General features: G+C 52.1%; 1 protein-coding gene across 1 annotated transcript in view; it reads right to left on the bottom strand.

The window, feature by feature from the left end:
- The window catches only part of UIMC1 (ubiquitin interaction motif containing 1), a 61969-nt gene that overhangs the window by 16245 nt on the left and 33032 nt on the right, over positions 1-12692 (bottom strand). The window contains exons 4-9 of the mRNA XM_065409596.1: positions 12036-12160; positions 10691-11830; positions 10581-10616; positions 7465-7529; positions 4450-4538; positions 95-174 (exon numbers count right to left, since the gene is read on the bottom strand). Coding sequence (XP_065265668.1) covers positions 95-174; positions 4450-4538; positions 7465-7529; positions 10581-10616; positions 10691-11830; positions 12036-12160 — 1535 coding nt within the window. The remainder of the gene's footprint in view (positions 1-94; positions 175-4449; positions 4539-7464; positions 7530-10580; positions 10617-10690; positions 11831-12035; positions 12161-12692) is intronic.

Below are 12692 nucleotides of genomic sequence, written 5' to 3' on the forward strand. Positions count from 1 at the left end.
GACCCGGAGCTGCACTGCTGGAACGCCCGCTAGCGTAAACATGGTCTGGAGCTGGGACGCTTCTCTGGCTTTTCCCCTTCAGGGACTCGCTTACCTGCAGAGGTGCATCTTTGCTGGCTGAACGGAGCACTTCTCTCTCTGGCTCAATAGCTTCCGATGGATTTGGCTGGGTCTCTGAAACAGAAGTCTGCCATGTCAGCGTGGGCTGCAGCTCCTAGAGCCTTCGCGATCGCCGGGAGCTTAGCCCGTCGCTTGACAGGGGTTTCACGGTTTCTAACCAGTTCTCCCAGATGTTGGCAGATGTGTAACCCCACAGCTGGATGAGAGGTTACACGTCACAGCACAGAGTGCAAGGACAAAGCTGCTGCAGCTTCACAGGAGTGAGACTAAATGGGACCCACAGAGCATGTGCAGTGCGAGAATGGAGCTCTCCAACCCAGCAGAGAGAGTCCCAGAATTCCCTTGGTCACATGGGCACCCTCCTCTCCTGAGCCTCATCTGCCATCCCATGTTTTCAATATCAACAAGCGCCACATCCAGCCAGCTGCAAGGAACCTCTCGGCCTCACTGTTCCTCCTCCAGATTTCAGAGTGAAAAGCCAGAATCAGGACATCAGTGCAGGACCAACGAGGAGAGACGGGCCTGGAGAAAGCAAACAATTCAGTTCCAATCAAGTTTGCTAATGAAATGTGAGATGAAAATTCCTTTTACCTCGATCCAGCAGCGGTCAATTTAGCGGGTCTAGTGAAGACCCGCCAAATCGACAGCAAATCACTCTCCAGTCGACCTCTGTACTCTAGGTAAGTCGACAGGAGAGTTTCTCCCGTCGACCCCCCGCGGTGTAGACCCCGCGGTAACTCGACCTAAGGTACGTCGACTCCAGCTACGTTATTCACGCAGTAGTGTAGACATAGCCTTAGAGACACAGGGCTGGGAGGGACCTCCAGAGGTCACCTAACCTGCCCTCTGCACTGAGACAGGACCAAGTAACCCTAGACCAGCCCTGACAGGGGTTTGCCCAACTGGTTCTTAAAAAACCCCAAGGACGGAGATTCCACAGCCTCCCTTGGGAGCCTGTTCCAGAGTTTAACTACCCTGAGAGTTAGACAGATTTTCCTAATATCCAACCTCAATCTCCCGGGCTGCAGATGAAGCCCATTGCTTCTTGTCCAGCCTTCAGTGACATGGAGGACAACTCACCAGTGCCCTTTATAACAGCCCTTAATCTATTTGAAGACTTATCAGGTCCCCTCTTCTTTTCCAGGACTAAACTTGCCCAGTTTTTTAACCTTTCTTCATAGGCCAGGGTTTTAAAACTTATCACTTTTGGTGCTCTCCACTGGACTCTCTCCAGTTGATCCACCCAGCACCCCAGCTGGGGCCTCCCCAGTGCTGAGCAGAACGGGCCTCCCGTGTCTGACATGGGACACCCCAGAATGATATTAGTATTTTTCACAACTGCATCACTGTCACGGAGTCACAGGCTTGGTGCTCTGGCACCGCTCTGAGTGACATCAGGCAAGACTCTAGCATAGGGTTGCCAGGTGTCCCGTTTTCTACCGGAACGCCCAGTCAAAAAGGGACCCCGGCGGCTCTGGTTAGCACCGCTGACTGGCTGTTAAAAGTCTGGCAGGCTCCCAACATGGCTCTGTGCAGCTCCACGGAAGCGGCAACATGTCCCTCGGCTCCTAGGTGGAGGGACAGCCAGGGAGGCTCCATGTGCCGTCCCTGCCCCAAGTGCCGGCTCCGCAGCTCCCATTGGCCGGGAACTGCAGCCAATGGGAGCTGCGGGGGTGGCGCCTGCAGGCGGAGGCAGTGAGCGCGCACTACGCAAAGCCGCCTGGCCATGCCTCCGCCTAGGAGCCGGAGAGATATGTCACCGCTTCCAAGGAGCCCCCTGAGGTAAGCGCCGCCTGGAGCCCACACCCCCTCCCGCACGCCAACCCCCTGCCCGAGCCCCCTCCTGCACCCCAAATCCCTCAGCCCCGGTCCCACCCCAGAGCCTGCATCCCCAGCCAGAGCCCTCACCCCCTCCTGCACCCCAACCCCTTGCCTCAGGCCTGAGCCCCCTCTTGAACCCCAAACCCCTCATCCCCGGTCCCACTCTAGAGCCCGCATCCTCTCCCACACCGCTGCCCCAGCCCTGAGCTCCCTCCCGCACGCAAACTCCCTCCTGGAGCCCACACCCCACACCCCTCCTGCACCCCAACCCCCTGCCTCAGCCTGGAGCCACCTCCCACACTCTGTACCCCTCAGCTCCACCCCCCAGCCTGGAGCCCTCTTCTGCATCCCAAACCCCTCATCCCCAGCCCCACCCAAATCCCCTGCACCCTATCCACCGTCCCAGCCCGGAGCCCCCTCCCGCACCCTGAACCCCTCATTTCTGGCCCCACCCTGGAACCTGCACCCCCAGCCGGAGCCCTCACCCCCTCCCGCAACCCAAGCCCCTGCCCCAGTCTGGTGAAAATGAGCAAGTGAGTGAGGGTGGGGGAGAGCCAGCGACAAAGGGAGGGGGGAATGGAGTGAGTGGGGTAGGGCAGGGCCGGGGCAGGGGTGTTCGGTTTGGTGTGATTAGAAAGGTGGCAACCCTACTCTAGCACAGTCTCTCCTCCCTCAGGGCAAGAAGCCTGCTCAGCTTCAGCGCTTCCAGGGTCTGACCTCGGAGTGGTCAGGGCCCTGTTCACCCCGTGAGCTCCCCTGGCTGGGACACCTGGGGGAGCCTCACACTGCTCCAAAGGGGCCCTGCACCCCAACTCCATAGTCAGCAGTAACTCTCAGCCAGTGAGTAACACAGAAGATTTATTAGTCAACAGGAACACAGCGTAGAACAGAGCTTGTTAGCCCAGAAATCAGGAACTTTCAGCAAAGTCCATCTGGGGGGAGGAATCCAGACCCTAGGGTGCTGGCTCTCCCCATCCCACCTCGAGTCCCAAACCAGGAGACTGACTCGCTTTCAGGGGCCCGGCCTCAGACACACCCATTGCCCCTCCTCTGTCCTTTGTCTCATTTCTGGGCAAAAGGGTCACCTCGTCGTCACCTCTTTCCTGGTTCCAACTTGTTGCAGCTGGCGGGCTCCTAGGGAGAGGGCCCCCGGCCATCAGTTGCCAGGTTCGGAGTGTTTTGGTCATTATCTGCATGCAGGCAGCTAGAGGCAGCCCCACCTACCCACTCGGGTCTCAGCAAAAATCACACACCCTTGTCCCGCCACCTAGGTATTTGTTTAATACACAGGGAAAATGAGGCACACACAGTATTCATGCAAAACATTAAGAAAATAACCTCCTACTTTGTCACAATCACATTGCTGATTCTCATTCAGTTTGTGACCCACTGTACCCCAGATCCTTTTTAGCAGCACTGCCACCTACCCAGTGATTCTGCATTTTGTAGTTGTGCATTTGATTTTTCCATTCTAAGTGAAGTACTCTGCACTTGTCTTCACTGAATTTTCATCTTGTTGATTTCAGACCAATTCTCCAATTTGTCAAAGTTGTTTTGAATTCTAATTCTGTCCTCCAAAGTGCTCGCAACCCCTCCCAACTCGGTGTCAGCTGCAAATTTTACAAGCATAATCTCCACTCCACTATCCAAGTAATTCATGAAAATACTGAATAGTACAGGACCCAGGACCAGCCTCTTCAGGATTCCCACTAGATGCACCCTCCCAGTTTGACAGCAAACCATTAATAACTATTCTTTGCATACAGACTTTCAACCAGTTGTGCACCCACCATACAGCAATTTCATCTAGCCCGCATTTCCCCAGTTTTCTTATGAGAATATCATGTGGGACTGCATTCAAAAGCCTTACTAAAAATCAAGATATATCCCATCTACTGCTTCCCCATATCAGCTAGGCCAATAACCCTGTCAAAGGAGGAAATTAAATTGGTTTGGCATGATTTTGTTCTTGACAAATCTACACTGGCTGTTCCTTATAACCTGTTATCCTCTAGGTGCTCACAAATAGATCGTATAATAGTTTGTTCCAGTATCTTTCCAGGTATTGAAGTCAGGCTGACTGGTCTATAATTCCCTGGGTCCTCTTTGTTCCCCTTTTTTCCCTGTCTGCCCTCTCCGGTCCTCTGGGACCTCACCCATCCTCCATGAGCTGTCAACGATATTCGCTAACAGTTCTGAGATTGCTTCAGCTAGTTCCTTAGTACCCCGGGGTTCAGCTGGATAGATTGGAAAGTTTCTCAGGATGGAAGTTCTGCTTTAAATCAAGAGGCAAACACAGATTGCACAACCAAGAAAAGAAACAAACCAGCCACATGAATTTCAGCTCTGTGAAAACACAGCTGGGGGAGAAATCTTGGTTTTTCTCAATGAATAAAAACAGAGAGAAAAATGCTGGGCTCCCCTTTTGGGAGAACAATGGGGGATTTAAAGAGCATATGATGTGTCCTTTCCAGTGCAAAGTTCAGTACATTTCAATATGGCTCTTACCAGGGCAAACCGTGATCTCTTCTTCAGCAGGGCTCTCCGTGGCAATGTCTGGGCTCCTCTTACTGCCAAATGGGGTCAAGGCAGAAATGCTATCAAAGCAAACACACACATGTCAAATCAAATCAATCAATGTCACAGCATGCAGCTGGGTCACACACACACACTCCAGGATCTTTGGCTAATTACTGTCTGACCACCAGAAAGGACCCGGAGAACTAACAAACATACAGGTTTAAAATGCCATGCAACGCCACATGGCTGAAAGGAACTTCCCTCTCCTAGAAGCCCATGATAAAAGGATCTGGAGGGTCATTGTGTCATGTGAGAGGAGTAAAAATATCGGCTCAGAACTAAAAGATGCCTTTGATCCTTTCTGTTCTCAGTTCTAGAAGTTCTGCGGGTAGCAGTGCTTCCTTACCTATATCAAGGAACTCGTTGGAGACAAAAGAGGAGGAGGTTTGCTTGACACTGTACTCCTCTTTCTCCCCATCCTTACTGCTAATTCTTCTTTTTATCCCTGTACAGGGCTTTCTAGCGCAGCAGGAACGTGATACTACTCAAAGCTTCCCTACAGCAAAGTCCTGCCAATGTTAGCTTAGTGGCTCTTTTGTGCAGTGTTTAACCATGTCTGGCTCCTCTGTTTGACCTTCCAGTTCCTCCATTTTCTCGCTGGAGTGCAATCTCTTTCTGAAACAGGAAGCCATTGCTGAGTAAGTCTGTTCCTCATGCTGACCCCCTCAGCCAGTATGCAAGAACACTCTTTAAAAGCATGAATCCCCACACCAGCAAATCAAAGATTTATTTAACTTAACCAACACACCTAGAGAGGAGGAAACAGCCACCATCGATTTATGACAAATAACCAAATTCTGAGCGGAAACCCCAAGTAACTTCTCTTTCTAAAGAAACCATCTCAAACCATTTGTTATGAGCCCAAGCTGAACATGGTTTACTGCGTGTGTAACACCGGGGTGACTTCAAAAAGATGCTCACAAAACAACTTACTATGACAGTTATAAAATGGGCTAATCAATTTAAAGTCAAACCACAGTGCTTGCTACATCACCTGTCTCTGAGTACAAAGCACAGAACCATTCCTTCACAGTCCGATCCGCTGCGCTCTGCACCAAGTGTGGGGCTCAAACGCCTGTGTGACTTCTGCTACTGCTGCGACAGGCGCCCCACACCCGAGCAGGGGGTCTCCTGTAGCTGCCGCAGCAGCTGGCTGACCAGCATGCCCAGACATTGCCCAACAAAGGGCTGCACTGGCACATTGCCAGCAGCCAGAGAGCTCGCTTGATGTGCCCACAAATCAGAAGACTGCAGCCACCATTATCTGCACACACAGGGGCTGTCTGCTGAAATGAGAAGTCACAGCAGGCAGTGGTGAAGCTTGAGCCAAAAGAGAGCAGCCATCGGCTGCACTGTAGCATTCACGGGGCCACGTTCTGGCACGTCAGCTGCCCACGGGTCAGATCGAACAGAGGATTAAACCTGCTACCTGGACACACAGGAGCCCTCTGGAACCCCTTATGCTGCGAAGCCAGCATCCAGCCCAGCTGCTGCCCTGGACTCTGCTAGGGAGCCGCACCTTCTGAAACAGGCTCTGGCTACTGGGTACCTGAAACATTCCACCCTCCTGTCCCCCATCTGGCAACAGGGGGTAGGAGCAGCCTCTTCCTTCATGTCCCAACCACAGGGCCTCCTGCTGCTCCGAAGGGAGGGAAGGCTCCACCAGTCAGCCTCTTTCAGGGGATCACTGTCACCACCAGCTTCAAGCAGCAACAGATTGAAATTGACACAACTGGTAGTAGCCTAAACAGGGCATACTCCCCAAGCACATTTCAGCAGCCACGAAACTTACCAGAGTCTGGTTTATTTCACCGCCTCTGCTGCCTGGGAAAGCTCTGCTTGGCAACAGGGGCCAGCATTGCATGGGTTCACACCTGAAGGTTTTCTTCACAGCCATAAGGGCTAGACACTTTCTGCATTTTTTAAAAACTGCTAAAGTTCTGCAGAAGCCAGGCAGCGTAGGTCCCCTTGCTCCGCCGGGCGAGCTTCCTACTGGCGCGAGGTGAGCAGCCAGCTGGCTTTGGAAGCCCTGCCCCTAAGCTCAGGTGTTCAGCCCAAATACTGCCAGATCAATGAGGGGGAGAAGAGAGTGGGGAGCAGGCAGGGAAAAGGCAGCAGCTTTACGCCAAAAGCATTTTGAACTATAAAAGTAGTTTAAAGTACCATGAGAATCAAGCAGCTTCCCACAGCTGGGCTTGCAATGCCTGCAAATATTGAAACCTCTCTAGTAAATTGTTCCCCAAGTCCTCCCCATATGCCTGCCGCTCAGAGTTTATCTAGTCTGCACTAACTGCAAACCACCCCAGCCAATGTCTCCTAGCCCTGCAGTGAGAGAGGGCAACCAGAAGCCAATGCTCCTAGGGTCCTGTTCAGAGCCTGGTTTTACCGGACAAAGGGGTAGAGGTAAAATCAGAGGAGAATCGTGTTGCCATGGCCCATTCCCGCCACCGGCTGAGGCCTGGATTGGCTTCCCTGGAGTGCGGTTTCCATCTAGGGCACACAGGGGGCACTGTCTCTGGCACGACATTTTCTTTGCCTTCCCCCCTGTTCTTTCCTCTTCAAAGAAATCTCTTTTTAATAGACTCTCTGCATACTTGCCTTCCTGGAAAGACCATGCGATCCTACTGCTGTGTCTCATCCTTACCGCCCCAGCCCGTTCTATTGCTCTGTTACGTCCGGTCAGATTAGACTGCTGCTCCCCAGGGCAAGGATCACGTCCGCTCAGCTGCCCTGCACAGTCCTAGCCCATGTCGGGATGCTGTCGTCAAACAACAATGAGAGTTCTCCTCTCCCCATTGTCTCTGAGCTGACTCTGGCTGGCACCGTCCAGCGACACCTATCAGCAGCAAGTGCAGCCCGCAGCACTCCCAGAGCACTCTCCTGCCTGGGGCGCAGGGTGGTGTGTCCAGGAACCAATGCTCTGAACTGACCCCTGCTCCTCACCTCTGTGTAATCTGCATTGGTTCCCCATCTTCAGGCATGTCCTCCGCAAATAGCGCCTGGGAGGCCTGGAAAGGAAATAATGCTGATCATAAATAAAACACAGGCCAGCAGCAGCCAGTTCCTCATTCTCCAGAGCTGGCTGAGATTTTCCAAGCTACCTTCCCGCCGTTCAGTTACAGAGGGAACGCTCTGTGTAAACCTTTCAGAGACCAGAAATCTGCCTGCCTGTGGGAAAGGCTTTGAAAAATAGGAAGGAATCGATTCAATTCACTCTGAACTTTGTTCATAAGAGCCTGAAAATGGTGAGTTTTTCTGACAACACTGATTAGCCAAATGTGACGGGGCTCGTTGGCAATTTGTGGACAATCAAGGGGCCGGTAATGGAATGAACCGACACAGGAGGTCTCTCGCCCGGTTTGGGTCACAGGGCAGTGTACAGAAGGGTACCACAAGCACTGTTCCTCGGCACGGCACCAGGGGAGAGGGGTTGATCACAGAGGAACTGGCAGAAAAGCAGTTACCGCTCCAAGTGGGTGTGGTGGTGTGACGAACTGGGACTGTTCTTAATGTGGTCTTTGAATGGGACTGTTCTTACTGTGGGCTTTGGATGCTGACAGGGGAGTGTGGCTAGGATGGTCTGCGTTGGGGGATGGGAGACTGACCAACGGAGAATACCTGAGCCTGTAACATGAGAACCCAGGAAGGGGTTAGAGGCCAGGTGACACCTTTGCCCGGGAAACTGAACAAAGGCTGGGGGAGGGGTCGCTGAAGGCAGAGTTTCAGGAGCTGGCTGGTGATGTGGCTGGGAGGGAGACGGGGCTCTGACCTCCCAAGGGGGCTGGGGCGCCCTCGGACCCCAAGATGGACCTAACTGAGGGGGGTCCTGTTGTCTGTGCCTGCAAGACCTGTCTTGGACTGTATTCCTGTCGTCTAAATAAACCTTCTGCTTTACTGGCTGGCTGAGAGTCATGGTGAATCGCAGGAAGCCGGGGGTGCAGGGCCCTGAGTCCCCCATACTCCGTGACAGGTGGGACGGCCAGCAGCTCCCCCAGCGACACAAGCCGACCACAAAGAGCAGCCTGACCCGGGGGTGGGGAACCTCCAGGTGGGGTGACCACACAGCAAGTGTGAAAAATCGGGACACTTTTTTTTCAGGGGGAGGAGGGATAGTTGCCGATATAAGACAAAGCCCCTAATATTGGAACATCTGGTCACCCCCCCTCCAGGCTGTGACGACACCAGGAGTTTGGGCCTAGAATTTCCCACCACTGCGGTCAGCTCCACCCCAGTTACCGCCGTGGGAAGGCACCGGCAGCCGACTCTGAACAGGTTCAGAACTGCACTGGCCTTGGGTTCCCAGCACCACCGCCGGCAGTGAAGTAAAATCTGTGGCAGCAGCGGTGGGAAATTTGACAGAAAAAGGGGCGTAGACAAGGCTCAGGTGAGCTGTAAATATCCTGAACCTGGCAGCAGATCACCTGCAGTGGCTCAAGGTGAATGGGAGGGGGGTTCTACTCTTCGGTTAGCATCGGGAAAGGGGACCAGAAAGCAGACTGTAAAATGAACTGCATGCTCTTTTTTGGGGGGTTGCTTCTTTATGGCAGATAAAGACCTGCAGGGTTTTGTGCTCTGGGTTTCACAGAAAAGTTTTCAGGCTTTCCCCCCTTAGAAATATCAGCAGGGTCGAATCTGCTCTTCCCTGGCTTTGCTGGAAGCCCCTTGGGGGTTCAGAAGACGTGCACTGTGAGCTCCTGCCTTGCGTCTCTGAGACATCTTGTCTTCCAAAGTTCATTAGGCACTAGGGTTACATATGTATTAACACCCCCGCCCCCAAGTTTTAAACAATCTGATTAAAAGTCCCTCCTTCCTCTCTCAATTGCTGCAGTTTCCAGTGTCTTTTGATCCCATAATTTCATTAGTTCGCCAGTCACCACAGAGCCTTCCAAGTTCAACAAGACCTGAATTTCTAATGGAAAAGATGAGGAGAAAAAAATGCTTGTGACACAAATCTCTTGGGTCCTTTGTATCCATCATAAAGAAGCCAAAAAAGGGCACAAGGCCAATTTTTCCCCTCTGCAGGTCACCTTTAAGGCTTGTTTAAATATAGCCTCCAAATCCAAGCCCAAGAAAGAAAGAAACAAAGGCTGAGCACAGACTGCATGGCACTTCTACGTTCTACAGAAAATGCAAACATGATGCTTTTCCTGAGAGTGTTCAATATTACCAGAGAGAATATAAATATCACAGAACAAGGTAAGTATCTTTCTATCAACTGGGGTCAATGATCAAATACACTTGGAAAGAGGAACAGAGCTGAGGCTGCCGTCACAGAGAAGATACAATTGTACAATGATCTGGGAGTAAGTCATTATGAAAAATGAGGGTTGGAAAAGGCTGACACAAAGCTAAAATACAGCAGTAATAAATACTTCATCTGACATGCAATCTGTTTAAACTTCGCAATGACAGAAAGCTGTCTTCAGCACTGCCAACAGAGCCCTGAAAAGTGGCAAACACTGACACCTAGTGTCCGTCAGGCAGAACAACTCGGGCCAGGCAGACTAACACTGCAAACAAACTCCCCAATCCAGGACAGCACCTGCTACCACAGACAACCCTTGGCAAGCAGCACACACACACAGTTACTCTGGAGCAGCTCACTCTATGGTCTGCAGTAGAAAGGACGTAAGAGAAAAAGGTCAGTACAACGGTATAGGGGCCCCACCCACAAACCTGCCTGTAATGCAAGAGGAAAAGGCCAGGCCATCAGCCTGGAACCACGTTTCCGCCCGGACAGCTCGTGCGGGCAATTAAGCTGTGGTGCCACAGGTCACTGGGCCCCACTCACATGCGCTTTGCCAGCCCTGCTTGGGATTGCTCTAAGGCTCTGCTCTCTCAGCAGCTCTGTATCCCGAGGGCTGAAGCTCTAGAAGGAGCGGGTGCTGCTCTGGAGTGCTGCCAGGCAGGCTGCTCTACATGTGGCAATGCCCTGTGGTGCTCGGCGAAGTCCGGGAGCTGAGCACGCAGCAGAGGGGCCCTCTCCTCTCCTATGGCTGAGGTGCTGATTGGGGAAGGGAGCCACAGGGGCACAAACATTAGAAATGAAAGGCACCGACCTTTGCTGGTGTCTGGTCCGTTGCACAGGTTGGCCCCTAGACAGAAGTCAAGAGCATTAGCACCCCCTGCTCATCCTATATGTACAATACGTACAAGCTGACTCCGTTACCTGGCAATAGCTGGTGGTTGGTTCATCCTCGGACGTAGAGTTCTTTTCCTCTTCCAAGTTCTGCCCTGGATTCTGCTCGGGCTCCCTGTTCTTTGTGGCGAGAAGCCAGGCAGCACTCTCTGGCTCCTTCCTGCCATCTTGTGTGTCGTCGGGAACACCATTTTCCCTGTTTATTCGCTCCCCTTTCCCATGCTCATTCTGGCTCAGGGGAGAAGAGCAGGGCACAACTGGATCACCAAACTCCTTCTTCTGCAAGAGCTGCCTCTGCGCCTGCTTCAGGCTCTTCTGGTACACCTCCAGCTGGCACAAGATGACTTGGGTGTACTGGTTTGGGTCCACCCCTTTGGGGCAGAATGGAATACCCCAGTAATAGTGCACTGTGTCTCTAGCATCTTCCTGCTTGCACTTTTCATCAGCCATGCTCAGTGTACAAAGCTCGGGTGCGTTGTCAGGCACCTCATTCCGTTCCACGTGCTCAGCACAAACAGAGCCTTGCCCACGGTGCCCACGTTGTGGTGCACACTCAGGGCCTCCTGCTCCACAGCTCTTCCTTGGAATGCCACCCAGCTCCCAGGTCCTGCCCTTCCGGAGCACTGCTGAGCTGCCAGCCGTGGGCTCTCCCGCAGAACTTCTAGTGCTGGCCAGAGGTTGCTTGTCTTGTTCCCCACCCATTGCTTTTGAAGTGCTGCACGACCCTGAAAACAGTCTCCGAGGCGTCAGTTGCCAAGCGCCTGGAGTAAACCGGCCAAAGGTGGGGCTCAGGGAGATCAGGTCCTCCACAGAAGGGCTGGGTAACATGTCCCTGGAATGGCTTCTTGCTGGTGAGGAAGGCTTTTCATTTGACTTGGTTAAAGGCTGGCTCTTCCCTGGAGATACAATTATGCTGGATAGTAGTGAGCTTTCAACTATTTCCTGGCTTAACCTTGTCAGCACTACAAGGGGGCTCTTGGCAACATCTGTCTGTCCATTCCCGTCAGCTTTTGTGCTCCAGGAATGGGAGCTGCATTCTGACCGTGGGGAGTCGGGGCAAGGTGGCACAGCTCCATGGATCTCAGCCGGGTGGCTCTGCACTGGCTCGCATGTTGCCTGTGCAGGAGGTGGTGCAGAGGTCGCAGCAGGGGAATCTGAAGGCTGGTAGCTCTGAAAAACAAAAGATTTGCTTTTTACAACAACACAAGGAACAACCGAGGTTAGTCCCCACGTGCCTTACAAGTCACCCAGACTGCTATAGTTCTCCCGTCAGTCCACACGAACTAGCCCCCGTAAAGACTCCTTTCCTGCATGGAGACCAAAGGGAGTATGTGAAGCAACAGTTCTGTGAGCCTCTGTACAAAGGCACACTTACATTAAGGCTCTCGGCGATGGCCTTCCTCACAAGCTCCTCTTCTTCCTCTTCCCGGCAGTTCACTTGTCTGGCTTCCTGCTCACTCATTTTCAGAGCCAGTGCAAACTGTTCATCTTCAGTCATCTCTAAAGAAAGAAGACAGGTTAACACCACCTGGTGGTATAAAGCTACAGGCTTGGGTATATGGGGACAGTCAGGAAAATTAATCCAAATTAACTAAAGGAGTGAATTTGAAATGGATTAGTTAACCCACATTAACCACTGTGTGGATGCTGTTAATTCAGAATTAAAGTGGTCTTAATTCGGTATCTTAATTCACTTCTGAAGTTAAACAAACTAAACTGAATTAACCCACTTCAATTCTGACTTGTGGGAGGAGGGTTCAAACAAGGGTTTAATGTGGTTTAACTAATCCACTTCAAATATACACCTTAATTAATTCAGATTAACATTCCTGGATGTCCCCACATAGACTAGCCCACGTGAACACCCAGCACGTATGTGGCACGTGGAGGAAGGTACCTAGGGACCCTCACATTCCTAGGACAAAAACTTACACTAGACCAAAGCTGTTAAATCTCAGCTTTCCTTAAGAGGTACTTTTGACATGGGCACAGACAGTACTAAATGCAAAATAATACACTTGTGCAATGCTGA

The sequence above is a fragment of the Emys orbicularis genome, chromosome 8, assembly GCF_028017835.1.
Source record: "Emys orbicularis isolate rEmyOrb1 chromosome 8, rEmyOrb1.hap1, whole genome shotgun sequence".
Taxonomy (NCBI): Eukaryota; Metazoa; Chordata; order Testudines; family Emydidae; genus Emys; species Emys orbicularis.